General features: G+C 46.3%; 1 protein-coding gene across 2 annotated transcripts; it reads left to right on the forward strand.

Annotated features, from left to right (window-relative positions):
* The first annotated feature begins 250 nt into the window (after nucleotides 1–250).
* Nucleotides 251–20,765, forward strand: GDNF (glial cell derived neurotrophic factor). Of its 2 annotated transcripts, none has more exons than XM_071425517.1 (3): nucleotides 251–992; nucleotides 2,250–2,447; nucleotides 17,887–20,765. In XM_071425517.1, exons 2-3 carry the CDS (start codon nucleotides 2,276–2,278, stop codon nucleotides 18,369–18,371), a joined length of 657 nt encoding a protein of 218 aa, XP_071281618.1. In that variant the 5' UTR covers nucleotides 251–992; nucleotides 2,250–2,275; the 3' UTR covers nucleotides 18,372–20,765. The 2 variants fall into 2 exon arrangements, with proteins under 2 accessions (XP_071281618.1, XP_071281619.1); XM_071425518.1 differs by having other exon boundaries at nucleotides 2,250–2,348.
* The last annotated feature ends 488 nt before the right edge of the window (nucleotides 20,766–21,253 follow it).

Genomic DNA, 21,253 nt, shown 5'->3' on the forward strand with positions numbered 1-21,253 from the left:
AGCGGAGGGCGCGTCACTGCCAAAGGGCCCTATAAATCCATCTGCGGCGCCGAGTCGCCCTGGCAAAGCCCCCGCGTCCGCACGTCCGGCTCCGCGCTCACTCCGTCCGCGGGTGCGGCGCCCCCCGCGCCTCGCCCAGCCCCGCGCCCCCACCCAGCCCCGCCGGCGCCCGGGGAGCCCGGCGCGCCCAGGCCCAGCCGGAGCGGGCGCTCCCGACACCGGCCCAGCTTCCCGCCGCGCTCCCGCTTGGATCTAAGCTTTCGCCGCGACGGGACCCCGCTCTGGAGGAGGAAGCCTCGCTGCTGCTGCTGCTGCTGCTACCGGCTCTACAAATCCCAGTGCCGGCCTCTGATTCTCACAGCAGGCTGAGGGGGGGGTGGTTAGATTTTTATTTTTTTAATCGTTTTCCCCTTCCTTCCTCCGCTGGGGTGGGGTTTTTCTTGGTATTCTTTTTTTCTTTTTTTTTTTCTTTTTCTCCCGCCGTGGTGTGCGTGTCCGAGCGGTGCGCGGCTCCCGGCAGTGCTGGACGCGCTGGCGTTACAGGAGCGCTGATGTCTTCATCTGACTCCCCGCAGTTGTTGATGGAGTGTCTTTCTCAGATTTCCAGGCAGGGTCCCAAGCGCAGCACCCAGCGCCAGCTCCCGCTGCCAGGCGGCGCTCCCCGCGGCTCGGGCCGCTCCCGCCGCTGCTGAGCGCGGCCCCGGGGCCGGGGCGGGCAGAGAGCCCCGCTGCGCCGCTCCTGCCGCGGGCACAGCACCTGCGGCGGCGGCGGGGGAGGCCGCCGGGGACTGTGCTGCCGGCTCCCCGCTGCCTCCATCCAGACCTGCGACCTTACACCCCCCTCCTCCTCCGTACGAGTCCCCCTTCCCCCCTCCTCTGAGCAAAGAGGGTGCCGGCAGTCGGACCCCGAGCTGCCCACATGAATCGTCCGGCCGGCTGGTCGACTCCGCGGCGTTAATGTCCATCTCGGGTCCGACGAGACCAGCTCAGAGGTGAGGGCGAGGATGGGTGCGCGGGGGCAGGGCGGGGCGGGCGGGCACTGTCTCCGGGGGCGCCCCGCAGCTCCCCGGACACGGCGAGGTGCGAAGGCAGCGGCCGGCGGAGAAGGCGCGCACCGAGCGGCAGCCGCGCCCTAAGCCCCGCCGCTGGACCGGGACCTCCGCGGGTCCTCCCGGCGGGGCTGCTCCTCCCGGGCCGGACACTGCCCTGTGCCGCCGCCCGGGCCAGCCGAACCGGGCCGGGGGCAGCTGCTACCCCCGGGCGGCGGGCAGAGGGCAGCGGGTACGTGCCGTGGCAGACTTCGGGCAGGGCGGCCGCGGAACGAGGAGAAGAAAAGGAAAAGGCACAAGGGAAGGGAAGGGAAGGGGAGAAGGGAAGAGAACGGAAAAGAATGAGGATCGGTGAAAAAAAGAAAGAGAGAGAGAGAATGAAAGAAAGACTAGGGGAGGAGAAGAATACAAGGAGTGGGAAATGGGAAGGGAAGAGGAAAATTAAAGGGAGATGGAAACAAAGAGGAAAGGAAAAATGAAAGTGGAAGGAAAAAAGGAAATCTTGAAGTAAGGGGGAAGGGAAATAGGAAGAAAAGAGGAAGACAATAGGAAGAGAGGAAAGAATGGGGAAAAGGAGGAGTATAAGGAAAAAAGGTGACAAGTGAAGATGAAAGGAAAAAGGAGAGAAAAAATTAAGAGCAAGGGGAGGACTGGATAGTGGAAGGGAAAGGGTGGGGGGAAGAAGAAAGGGAATAAGAGAGAGAAAAGAGGGAAGGGGAAGAGAGGGAAAGGGAAAGGAAGGTTTGCTTGTAGCACATCAAGTCTGCACAGACCAGCACCCCAGATCAAGTCTGCACAGCCCAGTCCTCCCCAGGCCAGCCTGAGAACAAGTGCCCTGGTGCTGCCCAGGTGCTCGACAAGCACAAGGTGACCCTGCCTGCCATTGAGCACAGGGCCATGGTCACACTTTCTGTCAGATAGACTCGTGGGGCCTGCATGCCTGCCTTCCCCTGTGCAGCTTTCTCAGGCATAAAGGGACTGGAGGCCATCCTGTGCCTCCCTCTCCCACACCACTCTCTGGCTGGGGAGAGCCCACCTCACTCCTCTGGCTGCATGAGGAGCAGTTGTTGTTCCATCCAGGCCTGGCCTGGGTGACCCAGTGTGATCTGGGGTGCAAGACTGCTCTGCTTTGTCTCAGGGCTGGGGCAGGACTGGGGAGCATAGCAGCTGGGAGCTAACCCTGCCTCTCCTTTCTGCCAGGGGCCCGTGTTGGAAGGAGATCTAAGATGAAGTTATGGGATGTTGTGGCTGTCTGCGTGGTGCTGCTCAACACGGTCTCCACCTTGCCCCTGCCCACCGGTAAGACGCCTCCCAAGGGGTCCCCTTCAGTGGTAGAGGGACCTGAAGATGATCTCTCCCCCATCAGCCTGCTGCCTCCCTATGCTGTGCACAGTGACTGTAAGAAACATTCCCCTTTGTAGCAACTGCTGTCTGTCTTGCTAAACTCGCTTCCCTTTGCTCAGGCATCAGGGTGAGGAGAGGATCCTCCCATTTTGTGCCCCTGTTTCTCCACATGCAGTGTCATTGGCTTTGGTCTTGCTTGAGCAGCTCCAAGCTTAGTCATTCTCCAAAGCTGGGGGTTGACAATTGCAGTTGCAATGCCCCCTGCTCACTCCAGCCCTGCCTTCCTGGCAGTCTTAGGATCCCTCTGGTTGAAGAACGTGGGGAGGCGGGTGGTACAAGTTTGTTGTATGCAGAGGAGCCGAGAGGAGGATCTGGTTCACACCCCTCGCAGCACAGGCACTGAAACTGCTTCTCCAGCGCCTCAGCCTCCTCTCCCTGCTCAGACCTGCCAATGCAATTATTCTCTGCCTGTAGTGGGCGCAAGTCCTGATGGAGGTTTGGCTCCGTGATGGGAGGCACTGTACACATCCTGGAGTACTGCTGAGCTTCATTAAATCCTCCTTGGATTCTGATCTCGAAATTAGTGTGTCCACATGGAAATTTACGGAAGAGTAGCTGTGGCAGGGTTAGGAGCTTGATGCAGAGCAATCCACATAAGCTAGCTCACAGTAAGACAGTTTACAATCCAAATGACAGATAATAATGCCTTGCTAATAATAGGTCCTGTACCTACAATAGCAGGTACAGGATTTTCACAGTGGTATGTGAGCGCTATGTTAACTCTGGTGGCTTTTTAAAGAGAGAGGTAATATGACTCAGTAAGGAGTGGTGAATACTCACATGAATAGTGGAGACATTCGCTTAGCAAAGGCGCAGACGCAGTTTGAAGGTTGCTTCTTTTGCCCTTGCTCATCCCCCTCTCTGTTTAGCTCGTTACAGGATACAGACAGTATCCAGTAATTGGGATTCATTTCTATCTCCTTTTCTGGAGGCATGTCCTTTCCCTGCGCCTGCCACCGCTCCAGTCACAGGCAGCCACACTCTGGTTTCTCTGGGAGCAGCCAGGCTAACGCAGTGAGGAGGCACCAAGCATTTGCTGTGACTTCACTTTGACCCCTCCCGAACACCCGTCTCTTCCATACACACGCATTTATGCCCTTGCCTGTTTAGTCTTCTCTCTTCCCTTCTCTTGCTAGTGTTTCCCCCCTGCTGGAATCTTGCCTGGGCTCCCGCCTCCGTGTGTCCCAGCCTGGGCTCCTGCTGCTCACAGACTGGCAACCCTGACATCCTTTCAGCCCCTCCACAGAGGGAGATTGGCCAAAAGTGTTTCCTCACAGGGCTACAGCCTGCCAGGATCATGGGGCTATCACACATGGTGATCTTCTTCTCCATGGCAAGCCATGTGGTGGATAAGTGCTGTCCTGCAAAAGGCAGTGATCAGCTTTTCAGGCCACTGTGCTGTTCCCCTCTGCACAGGCTGGCTGAGGTGCTGGTGCAAGGAGAGCATTAGGGGGAAAGAATCATTAGCCAGTTTGTGGCTCTCGCATAAACTTCAGGGTGGGAGAAAATTAATGCTCCATCTTTCCAGAGTGATAGTATTTTACAATGCCTCCTTTTATCTTGAAACTACCTTCTGGGAATATGGTCCCTGGTAAACTGATTCCTCTACAGCAGCTCAAGGGGATAGGCAGAAGTTGTGGTTCTCTCAGTTCCTAGTATCCAAAACTTCTCATCATTGCATCTTCTTTTTTTTTCTTTCCTGTGGATTGGATAAACAAGAAGCAGGAAGAAAGACAACCTGTGTTTTACCTGAGCTGTGGGAGTATCAATATTATCTCTGTTTCCAGGATACAGACATGGGCTTAGCCATGCAGAGCTGGGTGGAAGGTTATTGCCCAGGATAGTCATTTGAAAATGGGCTGATAGTTTGGTCTCGATTTTTTAACTCTGTGTATCACTAACAAATGGTCCTGGCTGCAAGAGCAAAGGAAGCAGTACTGTTCTTCACATCAGAAATTGAGGGAAACTCAGGGCATTCCTGTGATCTTTGTAGGGCAGCAGTTAACACAACAATCGAGTCTGAAAGTTAGAAATTAATCTCTGTGTTGCCAGGTCAGATGAGTCAGAGGAGACCTGCAGAAAGGTGACTGTAAGAGAGCAGTGAAATATTCTGGTGCACTTTTATGCTCTTTGTTGATTTGAAAGTGTGCAGTGTCTGGCAAGCAGTCTGCAAACAGGCTGTGAGGCTGATCCTTCCCAGGCACATCACTGCCTTCCTGCCGCAGCAGCCCTTTGCTTAAGTCACCCCCATCAGTGCCTTTGACACATTTGTTCTCTCTGCTTACAATTTGGTGGCATGCACCCTTCGGCACAGGAAAGACAGAGAACTAAGTACACAATAGGAATCCGTGTCTACACCATGTACATTTCCCTTTCCACTTGAAGGCTTCTCTTGCCATCAGAGCACAATGTGCCACAAGCACAGAGGTCTGCTTGCAGCTCCCATGTATTCCCATCTCTGTGGGTGCTGTTGGTCAGCTGCTTTGCTAAGGGCTTTGGCAGGAGACAGCTCACAAAGTGGTGGGAGCACCATCATCGCCTGTGTTGCCTCATATGCACAGGGCAGTGTGTGGGCCCTGGGTGCTGTGTGCATTCAGAGAGGTGCACTGCTGTCCTCTAAAGCAATCCCTTTGTAGCCATTTTGCTCCAAGGTCCACTACTCTTACTCCAGGGAAGTTGTGTCTCCCATACACCACTTGCATCAGGTCTTAGTAGGATTGTGAGATCAAGTCCAACCCTAAGGGCAGGCCAAACAACTTGCTGGGGAACACATCTGTTTCCCAGACCCTTGACACCTTTTTGTGTTCTTGTTTGATGGGATTGCTTTCTCTGCAAAGTACTCTGAGGTCACCTGATGTTACCCCATCCCTTTCAGGTTGGTTTGAAACCTCCCTTCATTTCAGGCTCCAGGCAGGGTTCTAACCTCCTGGGCTGATCAGGTGTAATGTGCTGACCTTTGCTGTTCAGGGCAGTAATCAGAGATGGCAGCGGGTGCTAGCAATTGCAATCTTCTGCATTTTTAATTGGACTGGAGGCTGGAGTATCCTCCACAAATGCAGTGCATTGGAGATGAATCCAGTATTTGTAGGTGTTTTGGCATCAATATTCATGGGATAGCTTATTTCACACCCACAAAAACCAGAATAGATGTAGAGTTTGTAACTGTTTCATTGTTTCCCTTATGCTACAATCCTCTGGAGGAAGAACACTATTAGCTTAAATACCAAATGCAAGTAGAACAAATATAAACCACATTATTATAAACTAAATACTAAGTCAGCAGCCTCATAAGCATGACAGTGCAGAGGGAGCCAAACGCTTGTTTGCATTATACACAGTCGCCAGTGAATACATCTTGTAGCTGCTTGCTGTTGGATGCACATCATCAACATGTACGTGAGGACTGGAGTGTCCTAAAATCCATGGTATGGTAGGTATTCTCTTGATCAAGTGAGAACGTTTACAAAGAGCTAGTGGTGAGCAGGTAGAACTAAATGAAACATCTCCCCATGGGATTTTCCCTCCTAGTAAGAGGAAAAGATAGATTTTGCATCATGGTGTCTGGGTTACTCTACAGCTACTGAATGGTCATTCACTGTGGGAGCTCCTTTGGTACGTGCTGTGACACACCATGGTGTGCATTTGTGTTATATCTCTGTTAAAAATTCTTCTTACTCCTTCGAAGGTGTATTTAATGTTGAGTTACTGGTTTTAGATGCAACTTTATTAACTAATATGGAAAGTATCTAGAAAAAAATAGTGGTATTGTAGGGCTCTTTAAGGCAAAACCAGTATTTAATTATGCTTCTAGCTGAATGCATTTCCTTCCCTACAATATTTATTAGGCCCATTCAATGTCACAAACTGCAACTCTCATGTTTCTGCCCAGGCTTTCCTGCTCAGCACACCTACAGTGTGGCGTATGTGCTTTGGACACCCAGGAGCTGCAGGGGTAACCTGCCCTGCACAGTAAACCCAGTGCATCAGGGAGGGATCAGCCACCCCGAGCAGGTGCCACCCTGTGCCATCTGGTCTGTGTGTGCCCAGCACAGCCAGTGCATCCAGCACAGCCAGTGCATACAGCCAGTGCCCATCCTGGGTGCCCGAGCCAGCACGTGTATATATGTCCTAAAGTTTGTTTGCACAGTGACACCCAGGTTATCTAGGCTTTCAGAAATCCCAAGCATTCAGATTGGTCCATTCATGAGCAAAATTCTAGAAAAATAAAGAAGCCAGTCAGATGTGGTTAAATCCACAGGCAGGTAGCCCTAAAAGCAAATTCCTCTGCAGTCTCAGGTATAAATGCTGAATATACTCCAGTGAAGAACACTCTGTGACTTAAGGAAAAAAAAGTTCTGAACTGCAGGATAATAAAGTTCTGTTTCTCATTTTGAGTTATCCTTTGCTGAAAGTGTTAGTTCTTTGCTGCTTTTCAATTTAGGGACCTCAAAAGATTGCCAGTGAAACTGTGGATGCTGTTGGATGTTTTGCAGGTGTTTATTGACAGATAACATACCTGGACATACTTTTCTATGTTATCTTTCATAAGACTCTTCAGTATATTTTAGAAATATCCATGTTCAGAATTTGCAGATGAAGAGCTTCAAAACATTCCTTGAAAAGCTGAAGAATTTGGTTGTGTTAAATATTCATTAGACTGTCACTGAATTCAGTGAAGGAGTCATTGTCCACCAGTAGAAGATCCTCTGACTGATAAGTTGTAATGTCTTTGTAAATTATACAAAGACATTACAGCCTATGGTTAGTTCCTGGTTAGTACTGCAAAAAGCAGTTTTAAAATAATTAAAGTTACAAAGGCTTTGAGAAGCCATTTGGGTCATCAAGTTCCACCGTGCCACAATTGCAGGTGTTCAGAGGTGAACATCTAGTGCAAATACCCAGCTTTCCTCCCTCCCCCCACCACTATCTAGAGATCACACCATAAAACTTGCAGTACATAGGCCAAACCCTACATAACTACATTTGTTGTGGATTCCCATATTTCTGAGGCAGTAAGGAATAATTAGAAATAAGTAGAAATAAACAAGCAATACAAAATACTGCAGCATAACCATGTCCAGGATCATCAGACATCTAAATAGGCCACTGACACATTAGTGATGGTAGAGTGGTTAGCACTGCAGAGTGGTCATTTTTTACAAAACCAGCTCAGTTTCTGATCAAGAAATACCCTTTGGTAAAGAGAACCACAGGAAAGATTTCAGTTCTTGGAATTTCAATCATGATTGCAAAGAGATGAAAGAAAATAGGATCAAAACCACAGCTGCAAATAAAATATTAAGACAAAACTGTATGTTAGAATATGTTTTAAGATCAAGGACTTAAAATTAATTTTGTGAGGTATTTCATGTAGCAGCATTTTTTTTTAAGGAATAAAGCCACTCGTATGACCTAGCAGAAGTTTAGGCTCCATTATACATCACTTAAACTGAAACCTGCAGGTACATTTCTTTGAAGTCTTTGGAACTTGTGCAAATACTTTAAAGATTATTGCACAGGAATATTCTTTAAAATAAGCAAACACTGAAATCCATGTATTTATTTTTCTGTGTTGTAGTTGGGCAGTGTTATAGCAGTATGCCAAAACTTCTCTGGTGGCCACACTTTTAGAGGCAAGTTGGTCATATCCCCTTTGGATAAACTGTGTACAAACATCTGGACTATCTCTGCTTCCATCCAAAGCATTTGTGATTTCTTTGGCAAAATCAGCCATTACTTGGGAAATTTCTGAAGGGATGTAGCACCCAGTGTAGCAGTTAGGAAGGACCTTGCTCTTCTGAGCACACAGCAGCTCTATCTGGCAAAGTGCCACTCCACACTTCCCAGCAGAGCCCTTCTGCAGTGGAGCACATGCACCTGCCCTAGAGCCAGGGACTGATTACTATAGCAATAACAATTTTCAACTAGCATTATTAAAACCTTCCATATTGTTCCTTTTGTAAACACATTGAAATGCAGGCAATTGAAAGGCAACAATGAAAGATCATGTGTTATTTATAGATCAGATCACATCTGATAGCAGCAGAGATTCCTACAAGAGAAACATCAGCCAAGATTTTGCCCAGACTCCTCTGCCAGTCTACAGCCACAGGGAAGAGACTGGGTTAGGGTCCCTTTGGAGTCTGTTCTTCCTGCTTTGCTGCATGTCTTTGTTCCTTAGGGATGCTCTAAAACCCAAAGGGAGATGCAGCATAAGAGCACAGGCATTGTACTAATAGCTGATGTTATTGATTTAAGCGTGCTCTTTCCCTTCAGTGAACTGTTATTAAAGAGGGGCTGGGTTAGCATCGTGGGCTTTTACTGATGTCATAAGAGAGCTGGGCTGCATCAGGGATGGTGAAGAAAATACCATCAGTGTTTCCTCCATTAAAACCTGAGTGCTTGCCTATTAGCTGGCTGCATGTGTTCGTGCTAACAGAGGTTGCAGGTTTCGGGTCTCCCTCATATATACTCATCCAAGGCTCTCACAGGATTTGAGGTTCTAGCTTAACAAAATATTGAGAGTAAACCTAGGTTTTACTGGGAAGCTGGGTATTTACTCAGCATGGTATGGATGTGGAAGGGTACTAGGTCTTAGGGAGGAGTCAACAGGTATGTGTCTTGCCTTTATGTTTGGCTCCTACTTGGTTGGTGGCTTCAGCCAGGGTACTGGCACTTTTTCTATCTTCCCCTTTTACACTCTTTGTGCTGTAACTTCTTCTGATGCAGGGATGCTCTGAGGGTGCTCAGGTACCCACCATCCCTTAGGATAAGGTCCTAGTGCAGATGGGCTCCTGGCAGCATCTGCAGGAGATGCCACAAAATCTCAGGTGCGACTGCTGAAAAGCCGACTGCTCTGTGGTGCTCAGAGCTGGTGATTCAAAGCTCTGTGCCAGAGGCAAGATTGCATCCTCCTGTTGCTCCTCTGCTGCTTGACTGCTGGGTGAGATGTTCCTCTGTCCACCCCAGAGAGGCCAGAGGTGGGGGTGAGCAGAGGAGGGCAGCCCAGCACTGGGCACTGTGAGCAACCTGCCTGGACCAGGTGAAGAACAATAAACTCCCGTGGGCAGGTCAGCTCATGACTTCCCCTGCTTCACACAGCCCATCTGACCTGGCTGCTCAGGGACTTCCCACACTGGCAACAGCTGTGGTGGTCCTATTGTCTCCCCAGTTTCTTCCTCTGTTGAGAACCAGCATTTCTACCTGCAAGAAGGCAAGCAAAGTACAGAAAGGGAGGCACTGCCGAGCATGGCAGAGTGAAAATACAAAGGACCCTGTACAAAGGACTCAAATCCACAGACAAATCTGAGGATTTGTCATGATCAACACGTGGGAAGCTGCAGGGTTAGTGAGTTAGTTAATTAGCTAGTGAGCTACAAACACAGAATTGACTGCTCCATCAGGAGCAAGAGCACCAGGAAGGTCAATCCTGTGCCTTTTACCAGCGTTGCCTCATTGTACCTGAGTGGTGTGAGTGGCCCTGACACCACCCACCAGGTTATTTAGCACTTGCCTTGATGAGAGACAAGTGACACCAGGGAGCGGCTCCATTTCTAAGGGCTCCCTGAGTCTGAGGGGAGCCACAGGATGGGCTGGGAGTGAGGTGATACAGAACTGTATTAAACATTTAAGGATGAGCTGACCCTGGTTTGTTTGATGCTCTATTTCCTAATGGATGCAACCAATGAGTTTCCATTTCACTCTTGGTCCCATGGATTTTCAGGCAAGGCATGATAGCAAAGTCATGCCTCAGAGAGGTGGTATTTTAATTGTTTAATTACCAAAACCATTTCAGCATACTATTTTTAACACCCACCTTCACTTAGATGTGTGATATAATATTGTCTTTTTATACCAAATATTTCATTTTCAATAAAACAAATGTTTTATCCCCAACACAGTTGCTACTTTCTCAGTTTGTAAAGCAGAATGATCATCACATTAGTATTTTTAACCTGAATAAGGTTGCACTTCCACAAACAAATTGCTCCAAATCTCTCTTAAATACATCCCTGTGGTGTGAGATGGAGGCATTCTGTGCTCAGACAGGCCATGACCTCTATAATAAGCACCTGAAAACAGTACTGCAAAGCAAGCTAAATATTTTTTAAAAAATTAAATCATGATTATGAAGTCAAGTAATCATTTTTTATTTGGTTGATTTGGTTTGATTATGAAGGTCCCAGATTAAATACCAGAACTGTTTTTGAAAAGGGGCCATTTAATCCTTATGCAGATCTGGATCTAAATTTTCTAATTTAGAAATATTTCTAAATATTCCTTGCCATTACAATGAGCTGGACTAAATCCCTAGAACTTTGAAATCATCCTTCAGGGTCTGATCCTGTTGTTTGAACTTCTCTAATTGAAAGATTGTGCTCAAGTGAAATAATTCAGTTAAGTGTTTTGTCCAATGTTTTTATGTGATAGCTATACACACTGTCACAAAAGCAGGCATAAAAACTGCAATCTAAAAGCAAAACCTAATTTTGTAATGTTTAATATGCCTTTTGTGACTTCTGTTGCATCACTTCAGCTCAGGGTTTGTAAAGTGCCTAATAATGTGGCAGTTTTATGAGGTTGAAAAAAAAAAGGAAAACCCACCTATATAAATCATTCTTCTGCATTATACAAGGTTTAATCTAAACCATCAGTTTGTAATCAGGTACAAGCTGAGGATGTCTTGCTTTATCATGCTAGGTTGCTGCCATTGCACATAGGGGACTATTCAGCTTTAAAATGAGTCTGTTGATAGCAAAATCAAATTAATAGATTTTTTAAATGTACTTGTGATCACATTTGAACAGATAGAAATAAATTGTGCATTTTTACTTAATGGAGACTGTTTTTTTGATAATGGGATGCATTTGGTGAGAGTATCCATTTAGACCTGTTTCATGTAGAGGTCTATCAGACCACTTTATCCTTCTAGGAAGCACAGGGACCAGATCCCAGTCCTGGCGTCACATGGTGTCTCTAATTAAATAAAAATGAAAGGACAGGTTTGCAGTGGGGTTGCAGTGGGAAGATGCCCGCAGGAAGGCACATTTCCCTGCACTCCCAAAGCAGAACTGAGGACTGGATTTCCCCAGGGGCTAATGGGGAGTGCCATGGCTGTTTGGCTGCAGGACCCTTCACTCGTGTGTGCTGCCAGCTTTCTTGTGCCCAGGGGACAGAGAGTGTGCTTGGGGACAGGCAGGTCAAAACTTCAGGTTCCAGAGAACATCAGTGAGGCAAGGATTTCAGTTTGCATTACAGAAGGATGTTCCAAACCTTGGAGTCTGGGTCAAAGCTGTGATCTGACTGTGCCCTAAGTGTTTAGGAAACAAGCAAACAGCTTGCAAAGAGCAAGCAGATGATACAAATATTCTTTGTGTTTGGGGTTTTTTGATTTTTTTTTTCTTGGTTGGTTGGTTGGTTGGTTTGGTTTTTAAATAAGTATTTTAAGTGAGTCTCACTCTGTTGAAGGTGTTCACCAGCTGTGTCGCCAGCCTGATCACTCTGCTAGATTCCTATTTGCATCAGTCTTGTGACATTTCATTCTTTCTTGCTTGCTTTGCTTTTTTATTCATTTTTCTAGTTATGTGAGAAAATCTCCACAGATCAAGAGCCCTTGTTCAGCTGGACAAGGGATACAGAGAATGTGCTCAGAGGCACAGTGGCACATGGACTGCCATCAATACCTAACAAACTTGTACTCTTGTTGCAACTAGAGAAAAAGGCTCTGCCTGTTCCTGCCTGGGTGGCATGGTAATGAAAGAGGGAGCATGGAAAGGAGCTGCAGGAGAGTGAGCTGAGCACAGCAGGACACACGTGGTGGATGCAGTTCCCTGCTGCCTCCCCAGGCTCCTGCTGCAGGGACACCAGGCAGGGGTGATGCATAAACACCTGCAGGTGCCTGCACACAGACTGCCTCCAAGAGACTTCCTCAGGGAGCTGGACAGTCAGGAAACAGCTTTGAGAACTGTGACATAAAACCCAAACAAAACCCAAACATAAAACCCAAACAAAACCTCATGACTTCACACCAGTCTATGGCCCCATAGTTTAAGTGGTGGGGCTCAGCCCATCACACCCAACCAGAGGGGTCTGTGAGCCTTTCTCCCACACTCTGAGCAAGACATAGAGAGACCCCGTGTTCCCTAAGGGAGGATTTTACTTTTGTAGGACATACATTCCTTTCCTTTGGGAAATACATGTTTTAAGGTGCATCACACATGCAAGAAAACCTTTGCAAACCTGTATTGAGCACATGCTGCTCTGGCTGTCCTATCCTATCCTATCCTATCCTATCCTATCCTATCCTATCCTATCCTATCCTATCCTATCCTATCCTGTCCTCTCCTAAGTGGCTTTCAATTTTTAAATTCTAATTCCTTCACACCCTGGAGCTTGAGACTGGGATCTCCTCAGATATCTTTGCTGCTTTAATGCCATTATCCTAGCATTTTCTGCTGGCACATTGCACAACATGACAGGCATCTGTCATGTGTTTGTTCTCTCAGCTTTTCCAGCAGAAGGCAAGTGTTGTCAGTAAACTAGTTTGTTTTGAAAAAATGTGTGCATGTGTGTGTATAATTAGTTGTGTTTGTGTGTGTCTATGTGTAAATGAAGCACACATACACACACATGCAAAATGGTTATCTACTCCTGGCAGGGGTGTGAAACCCCCGCAGCAAACTCTGCTGCACAGTCAAGTCAGCGCAGTCCATGCAGTGTGAGAGAAGCTAAGATGCTGTGAGACTATAAACATTTTCTAAACAACGTTGCAGGCAGAAGGGTAAAAAAGTACCCCTCTACCAAAAAGCTTTATTCCTCTTACAAACCATGGCTGCTCACTAAGGCAGCCCCCATGAGTGCGCTGAAGTTCCCTGGCCACAGCTCTGCTCAGCACCCCCACTGCCCCCAGCAGAACTTAAAACAGTGCACAGACCAAACAAGCGCTCAGCACGTGATGTCTGTGGTGCAGAGAGGTCTCAGCATCCCTGGAGCACATCTACCATGTGCCCACCAGGATGGGGACATCCTGCAGACAGTCTTCTCCACCTCCCCTTCTGTCTATTAGCCTTTTACGGAGTTTAGTCACAGAGCTTATTGCTTATCCATGTATGATGTCTGATGGAAGCTTCCTCAGCATTCATCTCTGGTTTCAACACATCGTGCCTGGTGTCAGTGCTGGTGTTTCCACTGGATTGCTCTGGGTCCTATTTCAGTTTTTCAGAGTTTTGTTTCAGGCTCTAGGTCTTCACACCCATGCTTGTTGGAAAGCTGAATATCCCTATGGAGCCATGGCTGGCACCTCAGCACAGGGCTAACACAAGTCTCCCTTCACTCCTGGTTGTCAATCTTTCTTCCAGACCCCTGTGACCCATTCCTAGTGACTGCTTGTAGTCACACTGATGACTGATTTATTAAGCAGTAGAAAATTGGCTGATTGCAGGGATTGGAGCTGTTGCTAAGACTGTTAAATTATGGAAGCAAACCTGGGGTACCTTGGCACTGTGTTGGAAGCTGCCAAAAGAGCATTGCTGCATTGCTCACAACCAGTTTGGGGCTCCACAGGCAGAGAAGAGTGTTGCTTACAGAAACGTGCAAGGTCTCACTGAGTAGCCCAGTAATGCAGCTGCCACTGTGTTGATTTGATGTACGCATATAGCCTGTACCAGGACACGTAGTTTAGGTGGGCAGACAGTGACCAGGATGACCTGCACATTTTCTCAAGGGGAGCTCTGTGCCCACGGTTCCCACCAGTTTCCTATTATCACCCACAGGCCTTTTGTCTCCTCCAGTGATGTAATCTCCAAATATTGGGGGCCACTGCAGGAGTCTTACTGGTAGATTTAGATGCCTGCATGGGATAGTTTCCAGTTGCCTGGGCTGAAGAGAAAGTCCACACTGGAGGCAGGAAATTGGAATTCATCTTACAAACAGTACTGGCATTCCTCCCAGTGAGTCTCTAAAATATATCCTGGTGTTGCAGTAGGGCATGAGCAGAGCAGGGATCCTCAGCTCCATTAGGCACTTGGAACACTTCTTGAACAGTTCATGTTAGAGCCTAAATGACATTACCAGGACCAGTCTTGCTGCCAGTGACCCCATTTTCTGGGTGCAGCTTGTCTGTGTATGTAAGTAGGACCTCTCTAGTTGAATGCTGTTGGTTTGATTATTTGATCTACTTTTTGCCCTACTGCTCGCACCTTTTGCAGGGCTGACAGTGCATGACTGCGTCACCAGCATTGCATGGGGCTCTTTAGTGGCATTTAGTTTCCTCAGCCTGAAATATCACAGGCCACTCGCAGTGCAGAAAGCTTTCAGTGGCATTACCTCCCTTGGTGCAGCTGGGGTAGGAATCACACATGAACCAGGATAGATCTCAGTGTGCACTTTTATCAGGAACACAGTCCACCACATGGGTCTGCCCTCCTCCTATCTACTACCCTCCAGGATATAGTTGCCAGAGCAGTGCTTGAACCCTGTAGCTGTCTGATTGGTATTTAGCCAAAGAACACTCCTGCCTATAGCACTCTCACAGGGCTAGGTGGTATTTTTGCCCCTCAATTGCAAGCCATTTACAAGTGACGTGCCGAGCTGGATTATCTCTTCAGTTAATCCATAGTTTTGTTTCTCCCCTCTTAGGAGAGGGAGCTCTCACTGCCCTGTCAGTGTGCCAGGCTCGAGATAAGCATAAGGCTGAATGTTGCAAACAATAATCTCTACATATAGGTTGGCTTTTGCTGTAGCTGTCTCTTGTCCCCTTCCTGATGGTTGATCACTGCATTAATTTTGTTAAGCCCTCGTATGTTTCCCTACAGCTGTGTTTCACTCTCCATAGCCAAGGTCTCGTTGCATCATACTGTTGGTACAAAGGTTGTGCTAAAGAATACATGAAGGAGGTGTGGGCTGGGGTAGTCACAGTGGTATGAGAGGAGGGCAGTTGGAGTTCAAGTTGAGAAGGGCACTTCTAGAGCCATCTCCTCAGGGCTACATCCTTCTCTGACTTGGTTATAGACTAAGAAAACTAGTTTCTGTGTAGGAAATCTAGAAACTACTCAGTCCCGAGCAACAAGTGCCTTCTGCCAACTACTTTCCATCTGTATCTGTGTCAAGGCCAAATTTGTACTTCAGCAATGGGGGTTATGTGAGCTCCATGTGGGTCATCTTTTTTAACTGAGTCTAGAAAGATTTCTAGCCCTTGTTGCTTTAAAGGAACATAGCCCACCTATTGCCTGGACCTGGTTCTTGCTCGGTTGGGCAATACTTGTACAGACTAGGCAGACCAGCCTGTTCTGCAAAGGAGCTGGTTGGTGCATCCAGTGGACACATCCATCCAAGCAACTCCCCTCACAGTGTGTATTTTGTTACCTGCTACAGAGATAGAGGAATGCAAGAAAAGTGTACTTACCATTGGTGTTGCAGAGACATGGGACTGGGTCCTACCTTGTTCAGGCTCCACCTAGCTGTATAGATAGCAGCCATCCCTCTTTTGTGTCTTTGAACATGAACACTGCTCTCTGGCATTGTTGTTTTTAGCATGGATAAAACAAAGTGTAATTCACTTTTTTCAGTTCCAGACTCTACAGTTTATAGCACCCTGTTTGCCTTGTATCACCCTCATTATGTGGAGGTACAAGGTTTCCAGCCTCCATTACTCTTTTTTCAAGCTAAACTGTTTTGCTGGGTCCATCCATCAGAAAACATATACCTGTCACTATTGATGGATGGAGGCCTCTAGGATGTGGCTACTTCAGGCAACAGTCCCCATTCCTGATCATGTGCAGATGCTCTCTGTTTCAGCAGGTTTTTGCACTAGCAGAGTTAGGATCCCGCTGCCCCCCATCTCCTCTGTTTTGTGGTGTTTCTACTGAGGATATGAGCGTGCACTTTTGCTAGGTAGTGGGGGTAGCCTCATGCCTTCCTGCCTCCTGTTAACAGAGTCAATGCTACCCTGTCTGAGCTGGGTACCTGTTCTCAGTCACTCATTGGGATTCCTGTCCTACTGTGCTCATTAGAGAAATGTGAGTAAATGGCAGTGGAAGTAATGGAGTGGAGTAAGTGGAAATGCTGAGCCTTTGCCTAAGGAACCATTCCAATCTCAGCACCTCACTGAGTGGGAGCCTTTGTGCAGGTACCAGCTCCTGACCAGGTGCACTGCACTGGATATTGCCTCTCCCAATGTTTGGCGTTCCTGCAGTACTTGTAGGAGTTTTGGAGATGGATATTCCCATCTATGCAAGACTGGTGTAACACGGTCTGTTGTGTGTTGGGTTTTAGGAGTTAAGTACAGAAAGGAGCATTCTCTTAGGACTTAATGGAAAGCAAGAAGTCTCAATTTTTGGGGCAATAAATCAGAAAAAAAGATCTTGATATTGCAATATAGTTTAAGACATGGTCATTAATAATGCAAGGTAAGGGCATCCACACACAGGGTCCTGGAAGCTGTACCCTCTGTTAGTTCTCTGAATTCACTAAAGCAGGTAATTTTGAGGGATTTAGTCCATGGGAAGATTAAGGATCTTAAAATGCTTTTTTTTTTCCAAATCATGATGAAATGGCAAAATTTATAAGAATTTCAGAACACATTTAATTTCACCCTTCCTGAAGAGGTTCATTCTGCTAGTATCGAAACATTTCATTGACTTCATAGTGCAATTTACTTGAGTAATTCATCAATGATATACCAAGTGATAAATCAAATAGAATAAAAATTAAATTTTCGTAAAAGGAAAATGCATTCATAACATTTCCCTAAAAAATTAACATAATACTTCTATTCTGACCTATTTTTACTCAGTGTGATCAGCATCTTGTGATACAAGACACTTACATGAGAAATTTTTCAAAAGCTATGAAAATAATTATCCCCTAGAAGCAGTAAAAACCTAGGCATTCATCCAGGAATAATTTCTCAGTCTGGTACCCCAGGAAATCCTCCTTCTGTCATGCCCAAAAACCTTATTGACAGGTGGCTTTGGCAATACTAACTGCTGCTGGTGTGAAAAGAAAATAATTAACAACTATAATGGAAAAATTGCTTTAAAGAAACCTCTTCCTGTTGCTACTTTGCTGAGAAGAGTCTGTATAACTTCTTTACTGGTGGCTTCATCCACCTCTTAACTAATATTCATACCATGATATGTTTTTCCTTCCTTCTATTTCCACAGGGCTCATTCAGTATTAAAAGATGTGCTGAAATGATACCAAGCATCAGCAGACACACACAGAAATACAAATATGTCTCATTTATCTTTCCCCAAATGAGTTTCTGTGATGACCTAAACCATTCCAAGTTCTCCTTGATTTTTGAGGGTCCTGGGCATGTGTTCTGAAGTGATGGGCAGAAAAGCTTGCATGTGCATAATATCTTTGAGTTGTGAATGGACAAACTTTGTGATAACTGATGTGTGACAAAGCCTTTTCTCTCTTTCCCAAACAGCTAATATGCCAGAGGATTATCCAGATCAGTTTGATGAGGTAGTGGACTTTATTCAAGCCACTATTAAAAGACTGAGGAGGTCACCAGATAAACAGACTCCGATTTTCTCTAGGCGGGAGAGAAACCGTCAAAATGCAGCCACAAACATAGAGAATTCCAACAAAAAAGGAAGGAGGAATCAAAAGGGCAAAAATCGAGGATGTGTCTTAACAGAAATACATTTAAATGTGACCGACTTGGATTTGGGATATGAAACCAAAGAAGAGCTAATTTTCCGGTATTGCAGTGGATCTTGTGATGCAGCTGAGACCACCTATGACAAAATTTTAAAAAACTTAACCAAAAAGAAAAAACTGGTCACTGACAAAGTGAGGCAAGCCTGTTGCAGACCCACAGCCTTTGATGACGACCTGTCCTTTTTGGATGATAACCTGGTTTACCACATACTGAAAAAACATTCCGCAAAAAGGTGTGGATGCGTCTGACGGCTGCATGTCGAGGCAGCACCAGTTTTCCATTCCTGCTATGCTGCAAAGAGAGGGACCAAGGTTCCCAGGGAAGTGTCTGCTCCAAGTGGAGGAAAAGGACCAAGAACACAGACTAAGGAGCCGTGAGAGCCTGGGGATAAGGAGGCATGCGGCAGAGTAGAAGGATGGAGACTTCTGGCGTCCTATGGGGATTTAGATAAAAGCTCAGGTGGAGATGACGATGGATGGATGATGTGCACGCTACCTTTCCTGTTTGACTCAATCCACCATCAGTGAGACTCAATCCATGAGGAACGTGCTTAAAAACACAACCCTGCCATACCACGCTGTGTTGTAGTTATGCCATGATATACCAGTTATACCAAGAAGCTTAGCTAAGAAGTAGCTTAGGAGTCCCTTACTAATCCCCTGTGCCCTCAGCTCTACTGAAAGACACATTGTGCTACTGCTCACTGGAGGGCAGTTCCTGAGTGCTTAGGACAGCTCCTAAGCTATAAGATTACCCTTGTAAGTAAGATGATATTGGGCAAATATCAAAATGACCAGGCTCAAGTTCTTATGAAGCAAAACAGATCCACTTATTGGCTAAGTTTGGTTATTTCCATCTTTTGTTTCTTCAAATTGAGTGCAGGATTTTGTTCTTCTGCTACCTGTGAAAACAAGTTGAGTTTTTAAGCACTTCTTCCTAGTATAGTAAGAGAAATAACAAGCCCAGCCTACACAAAATGCGTTTCTTTAGGTTTACAAAGGACTAATGTCACTTGCATAACTACATTTCTATTTGGTCATTGTGATTGAGAGAGACTACTTGATGCAATGCATCCCTTCAGAGACATAAGTATACAGAAGATATTTATTGAGATTAAGTTATTGTTATTTATTACAGTTCAGTAATGAGTCTCCTTATTTATTAAAGTGTCTTTCAAAGGTGCCAAAGTAGATGGCACTTGGGGATATAGAGAGACAAAGACGTTGGGAACAACGGTCCATGCTTTTGATTGAAGGTGTTAACTTGAATGCAAAAAATCACTTACTTTACCTTTTTTTTTTTTAAACAAAATCTTGATTATGTTCACAAAAGGTAGTGCTGAAGCCTGCAGCCCTTATTCCTGTCACTAAGCCTTTTGAAAATTACTGCAGTCGTGCATGTGCAGGAGCAGCAATGGCTCTGGACGAGTGAGGGTCGCAGGACTTGGCTCAACATTAGCAATTTGTTAGAAAAACTAATTTTAGTCATATTTTAAATGTAGCCACATTTTTTTCTCACACTTTATGCCAACTGACCTCATATAACCATTGACAAATGGAAAATAATCACATTTAGCCTTATAATTTCTAGTTATATTTATTTAAGCTTTTCCTTCCATACTTCCATATAGAAGAGGTTAAATCCCTCTTACTAGTTGTTAGCCCTGGATTTAATATAGCCTGCAAGTAAACAGTTGTGTTAAATAACCAGAGTGTTTTGTATAATTTGCTGAAACATTACAGGATCATACCCATGCAGCAGAACAGTCCAAGTTTCCTTAGGAGGAGGGAGGTTGTACAGCAAAGGTGTTTGTACGTGACCGCTAACACAAGCTCTCATTCTGGAGACATTTTTCCCAAAAGAGCAGGAGTGCAGGTCACTAGACATACCTGACAACCAGTGAAGCATCAACTCCCACAAAAGCAACATGAAAAAAAAATCCTTATTGAAAACCATGGTCCAACCTTTTATCTCATGCATGTAATGGCTCTCCATACTCATTTTGCCCTGGGCCCCTTGGGGCACCACTGAAGAAGGGTCTAGAGGTCAAGAAGGTCCAGACCAGGCATAGAAAGGTGTTCCAGGTGTATGGCATGTAACCCATCCCCGGCTTCCGCCGCTTTCCCGGGCGGATAGGCCTGGAGAACCAGCCTCAGGGTCTGTTCTCACACTGCCACGGGGACACTGCCAGCCCCTCCGTGCTGCTCGGGGGTGGTGACACCACCACGGTGGCAGAGGTGGCACCGAGCGCCGGCCGGGCACCGAGGCTCAGCTGCGCTGCCGGAGCTGATCGGCAACAGCGCTCAGAGCTGAGCTTTCTCCTGCCCCAGCTGATGAAAACTTGCCTCAAAGCATTTTCTGTGCAGCTTGAAGGGGCTGCAACCAAAGCAAATCTCTATGTTCAAAATACAAAAGGGTAAAGTTTGTGATTTTTTTTTTTTTTAGGTTTTTGGTTGGTTTTTTTTTTTTTAGTTTTTAGACCTTACTGAAGACAGGAGTGTGCTTCTCTGGATTTTTTTACTTCACCTGCAATTATATGTCTCAGTCATTTGTGTTAATCAACCAAAGTTCTCTACAGACTTTATTTTTGTACAATATTCATTTTATAACTTTTTACAAAATAAAATTCATTTCTATTGTTACATGGTTGTTGTTTGTGCTTCCCCACCATACAGTTTCCAAGTTACAGTGTTGCCCAGTTTCCCAATCTGCATGAGACAATGCTGCGGGGCCAGAAAATCCTCCATGGAGTGGAGCCCTCCTCTCCTGTCTCACCAACACCTTTAATGTGGATCAGAGGTGTCTGTAGCTTCTTCATGAAACATAACTGAGTCACTGCAATAACTGACTTGAAAATGCATGGTGAACAGTGACAGTAGTCTACACAGGGGCAGGCTTCCAGCCTGGGGTTACTGAAGCTGCCCCTGGGGTAACTGAAGCTGTCCATGTGGCCTTGGCCATTCATGGCCACAATTCCTGCACTCAGAGGAGATTGCATTTTGCTTTTCTAATCCAAGTGTCACATCAGTTGGACTAAATTCCATCTACCTTGTCAGTTCTTTTTTTTTTTTCATCTTCAAACAGGAAAATAAAACTCAAGGAATTTTCTTTTCCACCATGATTATGGAAC

The sequence above is a fragment of the Agelaius tricolor genome, unplaced genomic scaffold (assembly GCF_023055355.1).
Source record: "Agelaius tricolor isolate 1412-34295 unplaced genomic scaffold, bAgeTri1.0.p SCAF_4, whole genome shotgun sequence".
In the NCBI taxonomy this organism is placed as follows: Eukaryota; Metazoa; Chordata; class Aves; order Passeriformes; family Icteridae; genus Agelaius; species Agelaius tricolor.